The sequence below is a fragment of the Argiope bruennichi genome, chromosome 5 (genome assembly GCF_947563725.1).
Source record: "Argiope bruennichi chromosome 5, qqArgBrue1.1, whole genome shotgun sequence".
NCBI classification, from domain to species: domain Eukaryota; kingdom Metazoa; phylum Arthropoda; class Arachnida; order Araneae; family Araneidae; genus Argiope; species Argiope bruennichi.
Genome location: NC_079155.1, coordinates 114935182 through 114959577, shown reverse-complemented (window position 1 = coordinate 114959577; position 24396 = coordinate 114935182). Strand labels below are relative to the sequence as shown.

The following is a 24396-nucleotide window of genomic DNA, read 5'->3' as shown; positions in this document are numbered from 1 at the left end:
TCATCATAATTTTAGGTTCAACAAAATTAGTTCCAAAATTTTGTACACACTTACAATTTAAGATATGTTTAGTTTAAACCATCTAGGTATCTGTATTATTTTATTTAATAAGATTACAAGGACATAGATAAAGGAAGAAACAGAAGAATTTCGTCAAAATTGATAGCAAAATATGCAATTTTGGTAGAAAACCCCTTACAAATTTTCTTGCTTTAGTTCGGTTCGTTTTTGAGTTGTGCTCACAAAACTGACAGGTAGACATTCTTCAAAAAATTCGTTTTCCCAGCTTACAGTATCTGAAGCAAAAAAATTGTTCAAAACTTCTTTCAGTTTTTAGGGGTTTGTTATACTTTCTCTTTATTTCATATAAGGATAAGTAAAAACAATGATCTAAATGAACTGTTAAAATTTGCATCATAATTTTTCAGTTTCACTTTTTTGTATTATCTGGCTGATTCATCAAACATATTTGGTAACAGTAAAAGGATTAAAGAGAAAAGTCTGAATTCCATTACGCTAAATGTCACAAACTAAAACAGCAGCACCAAAAAACCATTGGAAAAAGTCAAAAGAAGTCACGTTATTTGCATATTATAACCTTATGACTACAAAGGACACCCATGCATTAATGACTTAAAGCTTTTTTTAATGGCAGTTTTATTAACAAAGCCATATTAGCGACGATAAGAAACATCTAATTTGATAACATCTAATGCACTAGCGAAGGGATAGTAGCATGACCATTTCTATAAAAAAAAACCGCAGAGAGATAGAATTGCCTAGAAAGGAACCATAGAACACCTGAATCCATGACCACCAACGCCAAAACGACAAGTCCTCACCTTTTATAGTTCCGGCATTCCCCCTCCCTTCTCTCCTTACAGCGATAGATTCGAAAACAAGCACCTTCGTCCCCCTCGCCCCATCGGAAACGACCGGGGCGGTGAGAGCCGACGCACGAAGTCATTGCGGATTCTAGAAACACCGGGGCTCTCTCCCCCCTCTCGCACAAACGAGCCTATCAGGGCTCGTCGGCGCGCGCCTCCGCCGCCCTCGCACGTCCACCCCTCCCCCCGCATCACATAGAGCGCCCGTCCCGCCCAAAAGACGGCCGCAAAACGAAGAGCGCGCCCCATTAGAATTCTGGAGAGGCGCCCCGGCGCGGGAAAAAGAGCACGTTCGCCCCGACCGCTCTTTTTACGGACATGTTGATGTTGAGACACCACCCCCAGCATGGGGCCCCCACCTTGGGGGACCCTCATCACCTATCGGGGCCACCGGTGGACCTGTCGGGTCATTACGCGGCTTTTGCGGCCGGTCAGCCGCCTTTCACACATTCATGGTAAGTGTGCCCTGGTGTTTTATTTATTTTTTATTGTGGTCATTAGTAGAATGCTTTTAAGAAATGACCTTAAGATATTTGCCATATACATTGCGAAGATTTCCAGAATTAATAATTTCTACTCTGTAGACATAAATAAAACTTTTCATGCCATCAATTTCAACATATTCTTGGAATTTATTATAAAAGAAAAAGAAAAGTAAATTCATCCATAGCTTTTATCGTCACATCAGGTCAATTATGTTCAACTTCTATTGTGAATGTGCTATTTTTGTAACTCTTGTCGTTATAACTGTTGCCTTTGTCGGAAAATATTACCTTAGCTTAAAATAGTTTAGCATAGTTTAAAACTTAAGTAACTTTCCTTTTTATTTCCAAGATCCTTTTTTGGAAATATACCAAGTAAACATACTGGATATCCATGAATTTTTTTTAGTTATAGGGTGATGACAGAGGAATTTTCTAACTTCCTAAAAAACAGATATTTGTTTTACATTTTTTTTTTCTTTTCAAACTATTCTAAAGAATTTTATACATTTTTAAAAGAGGATTTTATTGTTTAAGGAAATGTTTGGCAAAATGCTTTACACTTTGTCTCTTCCCTGATATGATTTTGCTTTCATTTAAAATTCTTTAGAATTAGCAGTTTTGAATCATTCTCAATGATGTCCTTACTTAAAAAACCTTTTCAATGTTCGTTTTCTTGAAGTTGAATATTTTAAATTCTAAAACCATTCTGCTGTGTAATAAGTATTTTAAAATAAATTTAACTAATATCTTATAAACTTCTATAAAGTATGTCCATTTAATACATTACGTTCATTGAATATTATTATGGCCCAATCAATATGACACATTGAACCTAATGCCATTCAAAAAAGTTTTCATAATTTAAACAAGTAAATTCTAATTGCAATAAAATATCAATCAAAATTATATATTACAAGCAATATTTCATTTAAAACATTTTTTTTTTACTTAAAATTTTTTTAAAAATCCTTGGAGTCCATCTTTTTTTTCTTTTATTCTTCGATAAAAATTGAAATAGCGTAAAATCATATGAAATTTAAAGTAACCATGATCTATTATAATTAACATTTTTAAAGCAAAAAGAATAGAATTCTGCAAAAAATTCCATATTTGCATTTGTAGACTTTCTAAAGAGCAACTATTTCTACTCTTATAAAGGAAATTAAATTTTATTGAAGATTTAAAATCGATAACATTACCTTGGATCGACTTCAAAAATAATCACTGTGAGCTTGATTTCTTCTGAAATAGAAATAATAATGGAATGGAAGAGATTAAGTGTTTTAACGAAAACACTTCCTCGTTGTTGTATTTGCTAAATTTTATGTTGAATCTAACGGGAAAACTTGCAATTTCTGCTTCAACCAATTAAAATTAGGCTTTTCTTAATTAATCCGTGTTAACATTTAAAAAGTTTGATTTAGCATAAAAGCTTTTCTTCACAGAATAAAACTGTAATTCTTTAATTATTCTTCTTAAAATTGTATTGGATTTTTTTTAGAACTGATGATGATCTTTGAATTTCAGTATTAAGTAAAATTTCCTATAATATATATTTGTTGATTTACAGATAGATATATCAACAAATATATATTATTAGATATTTGTTGATTCTACATCAAAGAACTGTTGGCAAGTTGCTTGGAATTTATGGTAATCATATGAAGCTGCTAACGACACATGTGCCTTTACCTTTTCTACATTTCTATTATTTGTGTTTCTTATATTATTCATTAAGTATTCAGGATTTTGGATCCAAATTTTGTTTACGGATGGTCAGCTATTATTTTATTTCAAGATATTTTCATAATGGTCTTTAATGAAGTTGAACTCTCACTTATACAATGGATTAGTTGCAACAGTAACTGCTGAAAATCCGCATAATGATATAAATTATAAGAACAAATGTTTTTGGTCGATATTTACGATAATAGTGGGACTATGCCATTATGTATTAATAAACAATAGATCTTTCAATTTTCCAGTTTGTTTATTTACTTTTATATGAAATATCGGCCGTTTTTGTATTAAAACATCTCTTTTCGTTTGCGATTAATTTTTTTAACAAAGTTTTCGGATTAATAACTGAAAACATCCACATAGGTATTAAACTGCGCTCTCGGAGTATTTCATATATACAACACGAATAAATATAAAAAAATACTTCTTTTTTTAAACATATCCTTTTTTTTTCAAATGAAAAACATTGTTTCTGTATTTATTTTAAAATCAAAGAACAATTAAAAAGTAAATGCAATAAGCGTTTAAAGAAAGCAAGCAAAAGAATATAAACAGTTTATAACACGGAATTTTTGGGGTTTTTTGTTATTGTTTATATGAAATCTGCTTCCTTTTTTTTTAAAAAAAAAATCATAATAGAAAATATTTTAATATACGTAGCGGTATGTTGTCTCTGTACGATCAGAGATCTTTTTGTAATAAAATTCTCTACGAGAAAGTTTTTGCGATCATGAATTCTAGTTTGTTAATATTTCTATATTTATATTTTTTTAAATAATTTTCCAAAGAGCGACTCTTATTTGACGTTGGATTTAGTTTATAAAATATTACTATTAAAACTTATGGAATAATTTTTGACTTCCTCATTCTTGACAGGCTATATACATCCACATATTTTTTTATATTGAACTGATTATACTCTAAATTTAAATATTAAGAAAAAAATTTAGAATTATAGGAAGCTGATGCAGAATAGAGTTGTATGCGTAGTTCGAAAACGTTATAACTGTACAGTTATTGACATAATCATAAGAAAATAAAGTAATCCTGAAATAATGCAATTCTGAAAAAGAACCTTTAAAAAAAACTTTTTTAATGGACCAATAGTAGATTAAATAAAATCTTCTACTTATTATATTTTTGGTTACAATTAAGAAATAAGAGAATTTGCTAAAAAATAAATTTTATTTATGCAATAGCAATTTAGTATTTAGCAGAATTGAACTAAAAATTTACAAGTAAAACTTTCGTTTATTATTTCTTTATTCTTTGAGCTCATAAATATATATTTAGAGACTCTTGTTAAAAATGAAACTCCGGTGAAAAGTGATACAAGATTAACATCAATTAAATTTTTAATAATTTCCATAATCTTTATCAAATTTAAATATTTAAAATTTTATAAAAAAAAATTGTTGTTAATTATTAAGCAAATATTGCAGCAGTTCACATTTGAAGCATATTGCAATAATTCTTATCAGATTATTCCAAAATTAATGTGCAAATAAAAAATAAGTTGCATTATTATTATTATTTTGTATATCTCTGAACTTCAGGAGAGCATTATTCAGATCAGGGAAATAATACTTGCTTTGTTAGAATTACCATTGTCATTGAATCTGATAATTTCAGTGCAAATAATAATTCAATAGAAAAAAATTGAATTTTTATTCTGCAAAACTCATGGAAAATATTTTACATTTTTCTAAACAATACTACAAGACTTTTTTTTTTTTTTTTTTTTTTTACCAAAAAAAAAATTTTGAGCTGCATCTTGAAATGTGTTGTGTGATAAGAGTCCATTTTTAAATTTCAAACTTTTTTTTTCATTCTTGCTGTTTGTGTTGTGCAACAAATGTCAATTTTTGACTTTCAAACTTTTTTTTTACCTTCATTTTTTTCAAATGCATGATGCAAATTTCCATTTAAAAAAATCATTGTAAAAGGGGAAACGAAAAGTTCAAACATTGCATCGCGTGAACTTCGCTACTTAAGAATGGAGTTTCGATTGCAGAGATTAAATAAATATAAACAATGTTGAGGTTTTTTTATTGAAAATTATTTAAATTGCTACTTATAATCCTCTTATTTTCGTGGAATTCTATTTATTCAGTGATCCAAGAATTTTTTCATATAGATCTGGAGTGCAGTGAAAATAAAATGAATATTTTTTATTGCACTTTTTGTTTCTTATGTGTATATAATATAAGCTTTAATTTCTGGAAATGAGTTATTTCCTTGTTACTTCACCAATGGTATCTTTGTTTGATGCATTGTATTTTCTATATTTCAAAATATACTCTGTAAGTACTTGTATGGTTATGAAGTGTGTTTTATTATTTCTACAAAAGACTTTTCACATTATGACTCAGAAGCCTCAACGAAAGAGTAACACATACTAATTCAAAAATTTTTAATTTCAACAAAGTTTTTAAAAAAACTTAATTTTAATAGTGTACTAAAATGTAGAAAGTAGCTTTCATCAAAAACTTTTAGATCAAAACAAAAATTATAAGACACTGAAAATTCTGATAGAATTATTCAAAGTAAATATGAATCTTAACCATATCCGTAATATATTTTAATTTTAAAAATGTTTAGGATTTTTTTTTTGTTTAATATTCATTTGAATCCTATTTTTCTTTTAGAGAATTATACAATCATATTTATTTTTGATTATTAGATTTTTGACATGAAGATTATTTTCACTTAATACAATATTAAAAACCATGTTTTTTTAAAAAATTCTTTTGTAATACTAATGATGTTTGCTTTTTTGTCCCCAATGCATTTTATAATTCATTATTATAATTATCATGAAATATGGTACTGGCTTATGGTGCCTTTCAATAACAAATTGATCAAATGAAAATTAAATTTTAAAATACAATAAATTTATATATAATTAAGTTTATAATGGTATTTTCATCGAGAAAAGACAATTTCACAAAATTTCAAAACTTTAAAATATCAGTTAGTGAAAGAAAAAAATCTGTTAAAAAATTTCATTCTTATAAATACGAGAAATTTGCTAAAAGAATTCAAATTTAGTTATTTTGAATTAGATTAAGCGTATTAAAATATATATTCTTTCAATTATAATAAAAGTTATTTTTGTGTATGTTCCACATAATGCTTAACGTTTTACATATACGTTTATAAACGCTTGATACATTATGCTTAAGTAAAGAGAAAGACTTGAAAAGAAAGATACTTGAAAACTCCATAAGTATCCTTTATTGTGTAAGTAAAACAATTTTTTTTCATGGGAAGCTCTACTTGTATTTTAAGTGCTTTTAAGAAAGGAAAAAAAAAATTCAGCATTCATATCATAAATAAATGTTTAGGTAAATAATAATTAATTTTTTTTTATAATTTTGATCACATTTTGCATTATGGCTCCAAAATTAGATAAATTCAAAATTATAACATAAATGGCTATTTTTAAATATTAGGCACACGCACGAATTTTCAAATTTAATTTGAAACTTTTTTTTCGTAAAAAAAAACAGAATATTGGACAAATTTTAGAAGGAATGCGGAATAATTCTTGCTTTCCAAATTTGGACCTCTAAGTTATTGCGATAATTTTTTTTAATATTTTAAGTATTAACCTTAAATTATATTTGCCATTTTCCTCTCATAGTTTATGAAATAATAAACAATAGAGCATACAAAAGATAACTAAAAACATTTTTTAGTAATTCTTTTATATTCGTATCAGAATCACTAATCTGACAGAAAAGTAAAATTAAAAGTGTTACTCATATTAATATCAAGCAGAATCAAAACTATTGCCAAATCTTAGATTTAAACTTTTAATTTATGGACGGTAATAAATATTAAACGAACATAATATTTAAGTACTTCTCGAATATTTCCCTGCTAAAGTCGAAGCAATAAGGAGCTTTTATTCACATATTGCATTTATAACATTAATTTAATGAATGCATGTTTAATTTATATTTTTTTCTCTTTAATAATTATATACGAATATAATTTTTTAAATTCAGTATTCACCCCTCGTCGTCTAAGTAATACTTCTTTTAAATCATTTCTGTGAACTATTATTTCTCGATGTTAATGCTTATTTCGAGATTTCCTCTAAAAAATGAGTTGGCCGATGGAACGACAAAAACTGCAGATCTGATGAAAAGAAAACTTGTTTCATTGCCTGATGCATCACAAGGAATTTAAAAGGCCCTAAATCAATGGAATAAACTATACAGGAAAAGCAATCTACGAATAAACTATTTTAAATACAGCTAGCTCTCAATTTTTTTCAAAAATCAACTTTTATCCAAAAGGCACGATTAATTGTAAGAACATTCCGCATAAGCAGCACAAATTTAACAAATACTCTTATTTTCTGATCGTGTTTTAATTTGGAATAAAAGCAATTGTATTTTAACTGTATATCTTTTGTCATGCATGAATATCGGGATTTTAATTTATAAGTTCATTTTCAGTTATTATTTTTAATTTAAATGATTATTTTCATTCGAATATTTTTAAAAGAAGTTCAACTATTGCACCGATTTAATTTTGTTATTTTTACAATTTTTGATTCTGTCCTATGATTGTTTAGTGCAGTATGGCTAAGTATGGCTTTTGAGGCATAAAACCTAACAAACTATATTGAAATCTTTCAAAGAAACGTTTGCTATTGTATATTTACCAACGGTCTTTCATTTCAAAAAAAGAGTAACACTATAAAATTCAGAATTTCTAATTCCACTTGATCCAAATCATCGAGCCAAGTTTTTATGATGGGAGTAGGTGATGGCCATCAAGTAATGTACTATAAATTCCGTGTTACTCTTGAGGCTGTTTTGGTGCTATAGCAAAAAGTGGTTTAACTTTATGATTTTCTAATTCAACTCATTACAGTATGACTCATGATGAAAAGAAAATAGGGCATCTCTTTTGATCCAAACACCTTTGGAGCACCAATACGATGCATGAGGCAGAAATCTGTCTTGTCTCTAATATATTGAGGTAAGTCGTGTAGACGGCACATTTGGATTTCGCTTGAAGAGAAACTTCCAACTGCTAGTCTGACAATAGAGAGTTATTAGTTCTTAAATAACATATTGGGATAGGTGTATTTGAAAGCTCGGCCCACATAAGAGTCCATTTAATCCCACGTTCACATTCTTACTACACAACTTAATCATTTTGAATTCTTATAATTGTTTTGTTATGTACGAAAACAATGTTTTTGATTACCTTCTTTGATTATTGAGCCTTTTGATTTCTCTTTTCCCCTCTTATAGTGGCATCCCACCGAATGGTCTGGCCTCCATATTTCCACCTACATTTAACAAAGAGTCGTATAAACTATTTATAGACTTCCTGATATCCTCAGCAAATGAGGACCGAGATTTTTCATTATCAGAACTTTCCCCTCGACCGCTATGACGTATCAATTTCCAAATTGTTCTAATTTAGATCGAGGAGCTAATGGATGGTCGGTCATTAGGTATGGCTGGTGGCCAGCGAAAAAAAAGGACAGGACCCTGCCGAATCACTGGGGTGTAGCAGAGACGATTTACGCGGCGTGCAAACAGAGGTCTTCATCCCAGCCGAACATCAATTTTCGAAAACGTTTGCCGTGACACTGCGCTTACGCTATAGAATCACTTCTTTGTCTGCATTGTTTTTTTTTTCTTGGGATTTGCGAAATTTGGTATTGGCTTTGTCGATCTAATCTATACTGCGGTTAATAAATCTAATGAACAGTATTGTCATCCAAATATTGTTATTGAAAGCTTTATCTGCATCAGGAGTTCTTAATCTATGTTTTCCTACTTCAATTGAGAATGCTTAGTAGATTTTTTTTTAATTTATAGAGTTAATTACACCAAAAATACCTGACTGGATCCTGTTACACCAAATACAATAGAATTTTACTATCGAAAACAAAAAAGCACATTGTTTTATTTCGCCTCATAATTGGCAAAAATAATTATAATATTCGTATTTGAAATCCATGTTTAAATGTTGGTGTTGGATAATCTGAAATAGCAGAATAATATTTTTATCCGCTTTAAAATTTTATCTGCTGTGATCCCCAAATGAGATTTATTGTAAAGCTCTAGATAGCTATTTTTATAGATTTAGCAACACAAACACAAGTACCAAAAATGAATGAACAATTGCTCGACTTTTTGATAATGAACAAATATTATTAAAGTAACCAGTTTCAATTTTAACTTTTCCTTAAAATTTGAATAGGCATAGATGATAAATAATTGAAAATATTGTACGTAAAAATAGGTCTTACTTCTTCTTATATTATAGTCTCAAGCTTTAATTTAAAACACTCAGATATTGTAATTAATTATTTAAAAACTTAATTATGTATTAAAATATCTTTAACATTTTAAAATATTTTGAACTGAAGCCTCTACAATATCTCACTTAGCTTGTCAAATTTATTAAAATGTTCTAAGCATTGTATTAGGCTAAATATTACGAAAATTGGTTCTAGTATCGAGAGTTTAGTATTGCGCCACTGGAGAAAAAAAATTATCAGGATAAATTATCAGCAAATTCCAAAAATTTAAACGAAATTATCGGTATAAAAAAATGAATGGAAAATTAAGTTCTTGTCTTAAAAGGTAGCTAATATTTAAGTAAAAAAAAAAGAATTATTATATGTTGAGATTTTTCCATCAATAACCTTTACAACTAAATCTAATACCAAAAATAAAAATCATAAAAACGAGAAATACTTTGAGAAATTTTTAAATTTAAAAGATAACATGGGAATTCCAATATAAAAGATAGGAAATTAAGAAAAATACTAATAAGTTTTCAATATACATTTAATTGCGCCTCGTCCTGCATTACATGAGAATAAGTGCAGTCAAAGTAAGCCGGAAGATGTGTTTGTTGTTCTCCTTAAATTAAGTGGTAGTTTTTAATGGCACAAAACTCAGGTATAGACATATGTGGCAAAAAGAGCAAAATTCGATTAAATTATTAAAAGTTTTTGAAAGAAAGAGTAGAAAAGAGTCGGTGGAAAGTTAAAATAACAAAACAGTTAAACCGAATGTCAAATCGAATAATGATGTTGGAATACCTGGAATTTCAGAATGAGCTAATGTTATATTTCAGCTTTTACCGAAATTACCTGATGTGGAACCTGAGTCTTGGAAGTGATGTAGAAAGCGGAGTAGCGGTTTGCTAGATAGTGGGACATTGATATCGAGAACTGTGAAGACAAAACTGTATTGTCCTTTCTGAGATCAAAAATGATGAGAAGACGAAAAAGTAATGCTATACCCCGCATATCATAAAGTGAAGTCGCATTTTCAATTAAGATTCTTTGTGTCTAAAGTACAAGATAAAAAGGTGGTCTCAAATTGACTCTGTGATAGCTACAAAACTTAAATCGAGATTGAAAATTGCTTAGTATTTATAAGTGTCTAAAACAAAATGATTATTTGGATAAGATTATTCTTTTTGCCATTCTTGTATAGCAAAAGTAACCGAATTAAAAATGCGTTGTTTGCTAAAATTCACATGATTCTTGTTACACATGAATATCTTTTTCAAAAATATGCGCTTATTTGTAAAACATTTCAGTCTCTGTTAAGTCGTCGACCGTATCAAACACCAACCCATTCCAAACAGCCCACTCAACGCTCAAAAATGCGTTAAATCGAAAACGCAAATATCAGTCCTTTAAAAACAGGACGGTAAGAATTATTATCGACTCCGTAAGTTGTTTTCGAGTAGTAGGGGAATATTCACAGCTTCCGATGATGTTCGAAAGGCTCGTAAAGATCTCGTCTGCTCTCTCTCTCTTCTTCTTTCCCACCACCACCTCCTCCACCCCTTCAGCAAAACTCTCGTCTTTTCACCCGTTACCTTAATTTATGCTCTTTCACGAAAAACCTCACTATTTGCAACTGGAACACTCGTCTCACGAGCCGATATTATTTCCCGAAGAAACGACACCGATGATTTCTCACCCTCTCCTGCTCATTCAGACGATTTCGAGCTCGTTGCCACGCGAGTAAAATGAGAAAATAAAAATGAAAGGGAGCTCGACGGAAACGATCTTAAGGCATTTTTTTCGTTTTGTTTTTTTCCATCCCTCCCCCTCCATTACCATGTATGCAATGGAAAAGGAAGGATAGGGTGGGAGAGCGAGGAGGAGCGGATCGTGTCCCGGACCACAAATTGTATCATTTAGCCCTTTCGGTGGGGTTCGTCAACAGACGAAAGATTCTTTTCGCTGCAACCGTATCCGACGAAACGATGGATTACATCACCTGGAAAAGAGAGGGAAGGAGGGGGGAGATAAACATATGCAGAAATGAGAGACTCGCAGACAGAGATTTCGTTTTCTGCCTTTCGTTAATATTTTACTTTCGCTTTTATTTCAAAGACAAAAATATTTATTATTTATTTTCTCTTTAAAGAGGAAATGCATATTCTACTTTTAAAATTTTCCCCTTTTTTTGCATTTGTTACATAAGGTGGGCGTAGATATGTGAGGTAATGTGTTTTTTTCCTTTGCTAAATTTATGCTTGTTTATATTAGTATATTTTTGTAATTATCTTTTTAAGTACTTATTAACAAAATCTTATTTTTTCAATGAATGTTTTATATACACTATATATTTTAATTAATATATATTTTCTCATTTATTTAAATATTTTTTATCAAGATTTATTTCTACGAAGAGCGAATTTTTTAATTTGAAGAATTAATTTTCAATTATGAAATTTTAATTCATTTGATAAATTAATAATATAACATGAACTAATATTTTAATTTGATGAATTAATTTTCGTAAGTGGTATTTTAATTAATATTATTTTCCGTTTAATTTGAAGGAGTTTTCTTATCTTTATTTATTAAACCTTCTTGATTTGACCACGATTCAAAATTACGAGGTCCATTTCTAAATAGTTTTTGTATAACCCCAAAATAGTGTGTCAAAAAAAGTAAATTTTTTCCCCCTATTTATAATTACAGAAAATTATTTTCTACTCTAATTTTCTGCAAAAATTCGAAATACTCATCAAACGAATAGGAGAAACTATGCATTCAATGCAGACAAAAAAATATGTCACCTTCCAATATATTTTGAACTGTTCATAATTGTATAGAACTATTTATTTTCTTGTGGATATAGATAAAAAAATAACTTAAGCACCAATACAGTAGCGTAGCAAAGATAAATGAGTTCGGTAGTAAGCACCAATACAGTGGCGTAGCAAAGATAAATGAGTTCGGTAGTAAGCACCAATACAGTGGTGTAGCAAAGATAAATGAGTTCGGTAGTAAGCACCAATACAGTGGCGTAGCAAAGATAAATGAGTTCGGTAGTAAGCACCAATACAGTGGCGTAGAAAAGATAAATGAATTCAGTGTGAAACACCAATTCATTGGTGACGTATCAAAAATAAATAGTTTTAGCGAAAGCGCCAACACAGTGGGGTAGCAAATATAAATGGCATTCAGGGGAAAATATTATTCCATTGCCCCATTTTATCATATCTGATAATAAAAGCTGAAAGTAATGTATGAATATTGTCTTCGCAATTCTAATCTAGAATATTGTCATAATTAATTGTAAAAAACGAATGAAATGAGCTGATACGCCTTGACTCTTGATGTTTTTGGATATGTGATAGTATAATAAATAGTATTGGGATTGAGATGATGGTAAGATATCGAGTTGTAGATTCGGAACGAGATCTCACTAAAGATCCGTCGTATATAAGAATAGTTCGTGTTAAATCTGTAGTTATGGATCAACATTTAACTGCTGATAGGATGCGATAGTTGAGAGAGAGGATTCTAACACAAATTTTCCTTAATATCCGGACGCGGCTCAAAATTTTTATTCTCTTCTAAACACCCTTATATTGTCTCAAAATGTCGAGTTATTATAACTAAAATTAAAAAAAAAAAAAAAAAACTCTGAGATGGACTTCTTCAATCTGATCCATGATTTGAAGACAAGGACGAAGCCAGAGCGGGCACTTACCTCTCCAAACTACCAAACCAAAACGACATGGAGACGATGAGCCAGATTCAGTGCGAATCTAAGTAAGAATTCACGAAGGATTTTCGAATGAATGAAGTTCACAAACCTAATTACACCTGAAATTATTCTGTGATTCCGAAATTAACGTTTGCAGACATAACTGAATTAAAAGGCATTATGTTGTTAAATTTAATTTTAAAAGCTGATATAGATGTTCTAATATTTTAGTCATTATTTAATTCATTCTAATATTTTAGTTATCCAAGTAGAATGTCATCCATTTTGAGTATGGAAACAGAATGAATAAACTTTGTGAAACTTAATTTCCACAGAGCTTATTCATTCCACATAGATTAGTTTAGTTTAGTTATATTAACGCTCCATTTTAAATCAACGCTGAGGCTATTTTGAGACGGACCTCGTCATTTTGAACCGCGGTCAGATGTCGAGGACGAAATCTGAGCTGGCAACCCCCCTTCTCCAAAATTACACACCACACCAGCAGGAGGAGGTTTAGCCCCGACGGATTTAATATGCACCATAAGGTTTTTCAGTGGTATTCGGTCTCGAAATCCACATAGGACAGTAAAATATCTTAATTAAAACGAAAATAAAACGCATTTAAAAATAATAAATAAATTGATATTTTATTTCCCAGCTTAGATATTGATTTAATAATACACCCTGCATTACTATATCCGTATTTTAACTCATGTGTATATAAAGCGTTTTGATATCTATTATATTAAGTATTAAAATTATTTGGAAGAATTAGCCGCCGTCGGAGACCGCTACATCAACCATCATTTAATTTTAAAAATGAGCAGCTTGGAGATGATTCTCTCGCATCAGGGTTTTGATCCGGTCCAAGCTAGCTATGTTTAGAAGAATCATCATCTCCTTTTCCATTATTCAAAATGGTGCGAATAATGAGCGGATAGAAACCCTCGTTCTTTTTATTAGGGACCGAAGAAGCGGCGGAAAATAAAAGCGGCCGTCTCTAAACTAATAAAAGTGCGGCCGCACAGAAATAAAAACATTCGGGCTCCTCCGGTTTTCCTACAACTCAGCACAATTTGATAGCCCAGAACAGGTTCACTTTTTCCTTTCTTTTCCGAGTTGCAGTTTTTTCCTCCCCGGTTCCGTTGAGCTTCACGCCTCCCCACTTTTTAAGTCCCTGAGATCAGCGGATTTCGCAGACAGCTTTGAGGATTCTTTCCAAACTTTTATCCAATACAAATACACACTATTGTATGAACATAGATTTAGGGTCGCACTTAGAACATAAAGTAAACTCCCTTTCGTCGTATGAAGAGTTTCATTGAACACATGTATTGTTTTCGTATCATGTGTATGAAAGAATTCAGGACCAGATCTGGAAAAAAAATCTTTTTTAATTAAACAAATTCATTGTTGGAACCGTTTATATGATTTAACAACATATATATCGATTCGTGCTTTCTTTACATAAGAACAAGCCAAAGTATTCATTTATTTTTGTATCACTTTCAAACAAGAATTTCTGTTATGGAATTGAGAAAGCTGATGTACAAGAAAATCAAAGACGATAAAATATATGAATGAACCTGCAAAAATTTAAAACGATTAAAATAACTGAAATTGTTTGGCAAATCATACATTCTAAAGAATAAAGCTATTTCTAAAGCAGTTTAAGATTCTCATAGGAGTTGTCATTAAGCACTTATCTAATATGTTTTTTGAAATCGCGTGTTTAAATCATTTTGATCATCACTCAACCATTCATTATAGAAATGAAATAAGATATGCATAAGCTCTATAAAGGCCGCCTGTGTTAGGGAACATCATAAAATCGAAATTTTTAGATATTATAAGCACTTCAAAAACGGAATCCATAAAGTTACATGCAAAATAAATGATTATTGTATTCAAATCTTATAAAAAAAATTAGAAATGAAAAACATAGCTACATATATCTAAAGTTTTTCAAGAACATTTTGAGGGGGTGGGTTCCAATTATCTCTGAATTGAATGGAATTATGATGTAAGGTATAAACTATCGTTTTATGTTTTCGAATTTTCTTATTGTAAATACTTTTAAAAATGGTATAATTTACCTTGAGAATTGTACCATCTCCACTGCTTTACTTTGCAGATAACGTCAAATGTAATAATTAGTTATGGGAGAAAGAAGCTTTAGAATTTTTTATTGTAATAGACAAAAGTTTTGAATTCGAAATTTTTACTCATCTCCGCATTATAGATTTCCTTGAGTACGAAAAAAAAATTTTTTGACTTTGACTGTCTCTCTGTTTATGAACATGATAACTCAAATTATTTGAACTAGACGAATGAAATTTGGTACAGGAGCTTACTAGCAAATTTTCAGATATCTTCCAACTTTGAACAAAATCCATTCACAGGAAACCTGTCTGTCCGTTCGGAAACAAGGGGATTCGATAACCGAAAAACCTACAAAGAGCAAAGTAAATACAATTTGGCACGTTTAGCATATGAGATAGAAAGCAAATTTTGCACCAAATCTGTCGTACGATTAACCGTATGTCGGTCTGTTCTTCTGCCTGCATGTAAACGCAATAATTCATACATGCAGTGAATCAATTAAATTTGGTGTATTATTTTGTGCAGACTACTGTAATTTCTTGTCAAATTTTGGTGTCAGTCAGTCCTCCAAAAATATATATTCTCACGATAGTTTCAATAAAAAAAAAAATCTATATTCACCCAAAAAATATACATTTCGTAACTATTATTCACCAATGCCACATATTCGAAATTCACAACTTTATGCAGAAGGGAGGGGGATAAAAAAATGTATTGCAGAATATGCGAGAAAAATTAGGGGAGGTCATTCACACTGGTTTATCATCTAAATTAGATGATCGCAGCTTTATTTCCTTTCGTCTGGTATATCCATTTGTTTTACTTAATTTTCTGGAAAATAGCCCTTTATAGTGGTTTTTCCCTTTTGGTTTCACGATCTACATTCAATTATAAAAATCTCCTAATTCTGTAGAGCTGATCTATATATGAAGTTAGACCCATAATTTTAGAATAACATTAAATGAAAAAATGTATTATTTTGTTGTAGTTGTTCCTTTTTCATAATACATAATTTCTGCACATATCTGCATAATGCAAAAGTTTGCATATATATGGTCGAAAAGAAGAAACTTTTGAAATTTGAACTTCGATTTATTTCATTCCCGGAAGCGAATAGGTAAGAATCCCTGTCACCTATGCAGGTGTTTTCAAAGATACCTGAGATTTCTTTTCCTACGTCGGCAAAATCCCTATCAGAATCTCATATTTAAAATCACTAAAGGAAAAAATTCTTACACTTTGCTCTTGTATCGAAATGTGAAGAGGCTTTTTTTTATCATCGCTTCCTCCTTGTGCAAAAGAAGGAACTTTTGAAATTTGAACTTCATTTTGTTTCATTTCGGATGACAGAATTTGCACAAGTAATGATAAAAAAAAAAAAAATTGCCATCCAAAAGCAAAGTGACAGTTTCCCTTTAGTGGTTTTGTTACGAAATTCCGATAGGGATTTTGTTTACACTTGTTGACTTAAGAAAGGGAATCTCAGGTATCTTTGAAAACACTTACTTAGATGAGAGGGTTTCTTATCCCTTCGCTCGTGGCATGGGAAAAAAGAAAAAGAATATTTTTAGAGCCCGTGTTGAAAATAATTAAATAAAAAAAAGGATTTGAATAATAGAATAAAGTGACATGGACTATTTGAAGATAAAAAGACAGTAAATTAATTAAGAATTAAATTAAATTTGAAACACACATATATATAATATGTACAAAAGGTGGCCAAAATTGTGGACAATTTAAAAAATCTTTGTTTTCTTTGTATATTTATAGAAAATGTTACGTTTCACAAAATGCAAACTATTACATATCATTTTAAAGAAAATTGAATGCTAATTTCAATACAAAAAACAAAATTTAAATATTTATGACACAATAAAAGTTATACTTATTTTAATCTGAAAAACAAATACAGTGAAAAAGTATGTTGCAATTTCTAACTTTCTGGTCAATCACCATTCTTGTTCTGAGAATCCATCAGTCGTTAATAACTGCTAGCAGAAGCTAACATCGTGTTTAAAGTTGGAGCAAGACATTATTGTGCTTAGTTCTGTTGAAGGAAGACTGATTTAACAAAGTAAGAAACTTTGTTAAACTTTTTAATATTTAGTGGGAATTTTTGTAAATATTTCTAATATTTAGTCAAGAAGCAATGACATCAAATAAAAGAATAGAGGGGACTCCTAGGAAGAGAATTAAGATTATTGTGTTACAAAAATGTGGTCTTTCCTATGCTGAAATTGCAATGCAAGTGGGTGGTTCAGTGACTACAAATGGACTTGGATAGTTTTGTTTACGATATTAGGAGACAAATTTAATAACAAAAACAAAGAAGAAAAAGACAGAGAAATTTGCAGCACATCAGTTGATGAATAAAAAAACTATGTCTCCAAGGTAAAAGAATATCATCAGCGACCATCAGAAGTCAATTGAATGATGCTGGTGCTTCTGTCCGTTGAAGAACAATCAGAAGAAGATTAGTAGATGTTGGACTAAGAGATAGAATTCCTCGAAAAAAGCCTTATCTCATTTTACAGCAGCGCGTACAAAGGTTACAGTGAGCAAAGTAATACATTAATTGGATAGATGATCAGTGGTCACAAGTTATATGGAGTGATGAAACAAAGATATCATTTGATAGTGATGGTCGAAACTATCTAAGACGTAGAATAGGTGAAGAGCTATATTCTGACTCATCTAGACAACTGTAAAGAACTCAGTTAGTGTTATGATTTGGTCATGCATGCCAGCAGACGGTATTGATCGCCTTCATTTTATCAATGAGACAATAAATGCAAGAAAATACAATGACACTATTCTGGAAAAAAACTTATACCTTCCATTAGTGATCTCTTTCCCAACAACCCATCATTTATTTTTCAACTGGAAATATCGAAAGAGTGGCTTAGTACAAAGAGCATTAAATTGTTATCATGGTCAGGAAACAGTCCTTTCCCCAATCCTATTGAAAACTTATGGCACCGTTTGGAAACTCTTCTACGAATGAGGCGTCCAACAAGTAAAAAAGAACTAATTGAGGCTATAATTGTATCTGGCATCATGTAATAAAAGGAAGAGTTTAAAACTCTCTTCAGCTCAATGAAACACCAATGTGAATTTGTAATAAAATATAAAGGCAATGTAATAAAATACAATGTACTGATAATTCACTGCGGTCATTGACATCTAATTTGTCTCGATAATTATTTCTGCTGAACTCTTTCGTATTGCAAATGTTTAAATTTTCCTTTTTTAAAAAAAAATGACATTAAATTCTCTTTAGAATGATATGTAAGACTTTGCATTTTGTGAAACGTAACATTACCTATAAAAATACAAAGTTAGAAAAAATAAAAATTTTCAAAAGTGTCCACAATTTTGGCCACCACTGTATATATTATTAGTTGATATACATGGCTTTGCTCGGAATCGAAATACTTTTCTGCATAATATCCTTAATCTAAAAACTAATTTTGTATAAATTATTATATGTAGATAATCCGTTTGATACACCGAACTACTTGTTGGCTGTCCGTGGAGATAAGTCACTTTTAATCGCTTTTAAATGAAAGATGTATCTTTTCTTTCTTTCAAGTTTGTTAGGTATCATTGAATAACTTATTTAAAACAATAAAAATTTCCATAAGTAATGAAACGGAAATTTTAGAAAATATGAGTAGAATAGAACAGAGTTTTGCTGTTACTGTACTTCAAAATCATCTGCGTTAAAAATTAAAAGAAATAATAAAAATTGAATAGAAAGGACTTTAATATAACAGAAAAAATAAAATATTGAATTTTTATGTGGTATTAGCATCTTTCTTATAAGATAATTTGCTCTGACTTTACTGCAGTAAAATATAAAAATATTTGGTTGATTTTTAATTAAATGAATATATGAATGAATTTAACTTTTTCTCTTTGAAAAGATGACAATATGCTTTATCTCGTTTTAAAGAATAAGTATACACTATTTGATTGAAATCGGCCAAGTCGTTTAGGAGAAAATTTGGACCTTGCATACGTTACAAAGATTTATTTATTACAAAGCCTGATTATTTTCCGAAAAAATTCGCCTGCAGATGGTAATCAATGCCATTGTGTCAGCTATCATCTTTTTTCCGAATCTGAAAGCGTTTTTAGAAATATATCTGTATGTAAGCATAATAACTGAAAAATTCAAAGAAGAATGGATAGAATTTGAAATATATCTATACATTATAGCTACTAAATCTATTCGAATAGTATTTTAACTTATATGTAACAGCTATTTTCTAGCTTTAAATTGTCGAATTATTAGGTCTTATTGACCCAGGATATCAGATTTTATTGCTTCCGGATATTAGATCGAATAAGGGGGGAAGAAGGGAAATATAAAGCATGCTATCATGTGCTTCAATAAAAGATACTTAGCCTAAAAGAAAACTTATGTAACTAAAATTCTGGGTATTAAGGGACGTATAAGATGTATCATAGGAAACCGAATAATTAAGTCAAGTGTAAATTCGTAAATATCATATTTCGAAAAATATTTTCATTCTAAAAGTTTGAGTAAAATTTTTAATTTTCCCAATAAGTGCGTGAGGCACAAAACGAAAATCTGATAAAAATTTTAGATTGATATCTACACTATTTTCGAAAAATGTAACTTAAAAAGACTATCATCAAAAAATGCCTGCAAGTAACCTCTATCAGCTCGAATTCGAGGACAAAAAAAAATCTTACTCTGAAACAGTTGCTCTAAAATTTCATATATTAAGTGGTCAATTTTTAAAAAGAAAAGTTGAGAAGCTTAAATTTCAAAAATATATATTATAAGAATTAGAAATTAGTATATTAGTAAAATAGAAAATTTACATGAAAGTATATAAAATATAGAAATAGAAAATCCTAATCATCAAAAATCCAACCTCGATATTTTGATCATATCCCCTTTTCTTTAATTGCTTGATTATTTGAAAAACGGTTTTTAAAAATGTCTTCCTTTGAACAAAAAGAACTAGATAAATGAAATTTGTTGCCTGCTCTACATGTAAAAATAATTTATCTGAATCAAAATATGGACGAAAATCATTAAAAAGTATCCTTATTCAGTAATCATGATTTCAGAAATTCTAAAGCACATGAAGTAAAATGGATGAAATGTGTCGTATTTTTTTATCATTGGCTGCAGATATGCAATGGATTTAAGATTGAAGCTACCATGTCTTAAATTGTTTGTGTCTTTGTGAACAAGATAACTCAGCCAGTGGTTGCTGTCTCCCCGAAGTTTTCTTGCTTACTCTGTGATAAACATGTTATTGCCATTCCCCACTACATAAAAATGTGACCCTAAGGTTAGACCACGAATGTTTTGCATGACAATGGCGAACAATAGCTTTGAAATATTGATTTTTGACGTGAATCTAACATTCTTTTTACAGAATATAGCATGCGATATTTGACGATTATGCTCTGTACCATATTATTCACCATCAATGCCAAAGACAGGCAGATAGACAAAATAGACATGGTTCTAAAAATATGTTTTTCGGACAGGTAGGTCTGAAAGTAAAGATTCTTCAAATTCTCGAGTTCGAATTTTTCGATAATTACAATACTTTCTCCTTATGTACATCGTATAAGAGAAAGTTAACATATAGCAGACTAGATAAAAAGAATTTAGTGTCTAGCATTCATACAGAAAAATTACAGAAATGTATCAAATTTTGAGCCCAATTGTTCAAATGGGAAGTCAAAATATTGGTCAATGGTTGTTCCAAAATTATGCTTGGCATGCTACGAAGTATGCATTTCGAAGTAGTGTGCTACGAAGTAAAACATGATAAGTGGCATATTGTAAGTCTACGAATAGATCGAAGGAAGAACATTCACTTTGTTTCTTAACAGGGATTATTCGAAACACTGAAAGGAAATTTCTGTGAACTTCGACTACATCGAAACGTAACGATAAATCGATCATTCCTCGAAATAAAATGCAAAAACCGAGATACAGACAGGGGGTGAGGGAGTTGTTGGCTCGAAACGGCAGGTAAAAAGAGAATCGATTGGGCCACAAAACCGCTTTTCAGGAAGAGCTTCCTACTAACGAGAGCGAATAGTCGCTCATAAAAGTAGTCGAACCCCCGACCGGCGACAGCGCCCAATAAAGTCGTCCGGCCGCAGTTGGCTAGTCAAGCCGCGCGCACTCGCCTCTTGTTTGGAGTCGGACGTGACCGGAATCCGCTGCCGGATAGAAATGAAATTAAACTGTTGCAAGAGAGACGATCCGTCCGCTTTTTTCCGATTGGATGTGCCTCGGCCAAGGATTAGAAATCAAGCTTTCGAAGGAAGTACCGGATGTATTCCTGGCATAAACAGAATTAGATCAAACAATCTTCAAAACCTTTCACTTGGAGGTTTACTATTGTTAAACCATTTCTTATCGGAAGTGTAGATGACTTAGTAAACATTTTGTACTCTTCGGTAGCACTGATAAATATTTTGCACATTTAAAACACAAGAATTTCAGTTTTTTCGCAATTGAACCTAAGGATAATTTCAGTGGTTTCAGTTTTCCATTGCATGGTGGTTTCGAGATGGGATATAAGCTTCCGATCTAGAGGACAACAAACTCCAGATCGGATACGCAGAATCCATTGGAAACGTTTGGTACGCGTTGAATCCATTGGAGGTCAAGCATCATGACGTTGGGGTGAACCGGAGTTACATTTGAACGAACGATGTGAGTTATGAGAGAAGTAGGGAGAGCATAAAGATTCGATTATCTTTAAGCTCTGAAACTTGGTGGTAGTTATCATTTAGGCCTAGCGATTCATAATGGTCACCTGTATAGCCTCCTCGTAAGGTAGAAGGTACTTCAGTTTACTGATCTTCTCAGTATCTGACGATTGCTACTATTGTCATTTCTAAACGTCTACTTATAGCTAATACTAGTTCTTGTATCATCTTTGATGCTAGAATATGAATCCAAATTACGAATTCAGTCCCAATATAGTTCTGGTATAGTTCCAAAGCTATGACAATAATCTAAACGATGATAAATAACCTTTAAATCTGTTTTTTCTCCACAAGTATGATACTTGCCTTTGCATCTTTCTGAAGCCCCTGAAATTCGTGTCTAGAGATCTCTTACAAATTTGAATGAACAGTGGTGATGATAAAGAAAATAAGGAGTGAAAATTGTTTAAAAAATCATAAAATAGAGAAAGGAAAGACAAAACAGAACATAAAATAGTGTAAATAAGTTAAGAAGAGGCGCTAAAATTAAAAAATAGCTGAGTTAAAATCACCACCAAACTCAATGAGAAGGAATTTCGATTTTCGCCTTCCAAGGTGATATCGTACAGTTATTGCACAATGAGCGAATTTTAAACCGCTCAGCGACAGCTCAGTAATTATCTTCAACTTGTGTATCTCTTATTTATTGATTCTTTCTCCTTTCTTCGTTTTTATTATATTTCTTTGTTCTTCATTTAATTCACATTTAAAAAAAATTGTCAAATAAAATTAAAAACGAAAAAGTAAAAATCGAAAATTTAAAGAATCGATACAGGAATGTTTGCATTTTATTAAGTGTTACAGCTGCGCAGTTCAAATGCAAAAACAGGCACTGAAAAAGCGCAATATTCATATGGGAATAGTGAAAAAAAAGATCAAAGATAGAATTTATTTTCGATTGAACGCACAAATAAAATAAATAAAAATTGTGTTTGGAATTACATTTTTAATAGTATTCGATGTAATATTTCTTATATTGAATTATTTATGCTTTTGAGTCTTTAATTTAAATAATTTATTAAATTAAATTAAGTGAGGAGGTTATTAGAATAATTTTTTTTCTCAAATTCGCCGCATACTTTCCAACATTCGGCAGCTTAGTTACCTACGTTTAATAATATTGATTTAATAACTGGATTTTGATTTTTGTAAGTGCGATAGAATGACATCTGACATTTTGATATTTGGGACTTAACTTTAGACTTTTTATTTCTTCCCCCCTGATTTTTGGAGTCTTATTATTGTTTATCAGTTTCTTTTTCTGCTGATGTAACTATTTAAAAGGGGCTAAAATTCATCACGAGCAGTGGAATTACGATACAATTGAAAGAATGCATTTCTGGCATTCACAAAGCTACCTCTAGAGAACATTTTATGTTTAATGATGACAATTCCTAGCTGCTGCTTCACGGAGGATTGAATCATAAAAATTTCAATACTTAATTTTATCTTTGGTTGGCGTTGAGTAGTTAAATTTCGAAACTCCGTCGGGATTTCAGATACGCTAGCTCTAAAAGCACTTTTTTTTCCATTGATTTTTTTATATATATCTTGAGTTTTGTCCCTTTTTTTTTTCTACAGTTTCCTACTCAAAATTTATTTTTTTTTTTTAATGATATTTTAATAGTAACTCACAATTTTACCATTCTGGCCATGGCTCTGGATTATGTCATGCCTATTAATTATTCTGGAATTGACCCCGATGAAGTAACTAAAAATAAAAAGGAACTTTAAAAAGAGAGAGAGAAATGTAATCTGGGCATGTACAGAGCTATCTTTCTGTATGAATGTATTTCTGTGATTAGTATTTCAATTAACCGCAAATATTAAGAAATTAAATTTCTTTTATGATTAATGGTGTAAAAAAAGTATTAAATCCTAATTTTTGGAATAAAACTGCATCCCAAAATATTAAAACCTACAGAGATATATATTATTTAAGAATAATTAATAACTCTTTTAGATGTTAATTTGATCATTTTTTTCTCTGCTAACTATAGTATTGAAATCAAGATGAAACAAATTTCAGTCAAATAACTCAAGAATTCAGTGAAGATTATGAAATATTTTTAGGGAAGAAAAAATTTAGCTAATGGAATTCTTGAGAATCGGACAATTACTGAAATCAAAGTGCGAAAACGAATAATTCATACAGTGATTTGCAGCTTTTTACCTTCGTTTGAATGCCTTAACATTTTGCAGCTTATAATAATTTAAGAATTTGATGTAGTAAGTTAATTGGAAAATTAATCACATAAGTAAAATGCAATATTGTCATCTTCGAAATTGATTCACTTGTTCGTGTTAATCCTTTAAGACCCTAAATTACTTATTGCATTAATGACAACAAATTGCTTCGTAATGTAATTTTATCAAGAATTTACCGTTTTC

General features: G+C 30.5%; 1 protein-coding gene across 2 annotated transcripts in view; it reads left to right on the top strand.

Moving 5' to 3' along the window:
* The window catches only part of LOC129968806 (protein trachealess-like), a 251748-nt gene that overhangs the window by 88195 nt on the left and 139157 nt on the right, over window positions 1-24396 (top strand). Inside the window, exon 1 of one of the 2 annotated variants that reach the window (XM_056083068.1) lies at window positions 1171-1342. The exons of the other annotated variant lie outside the window; for it this stretch is intronic. Within the exon in view, the coding sequence (XP_055939043.1) occupies window positions 1206-1342 (137 nt within the window). The 5' untranslated portion in view covers window positions 1171-1205. Of the gene's footprint in view, window positions 1-1170; window positions 1343-24396 lie in introns of those variants that run through there. 2 annotated transcript variants of the gene reach the window in all.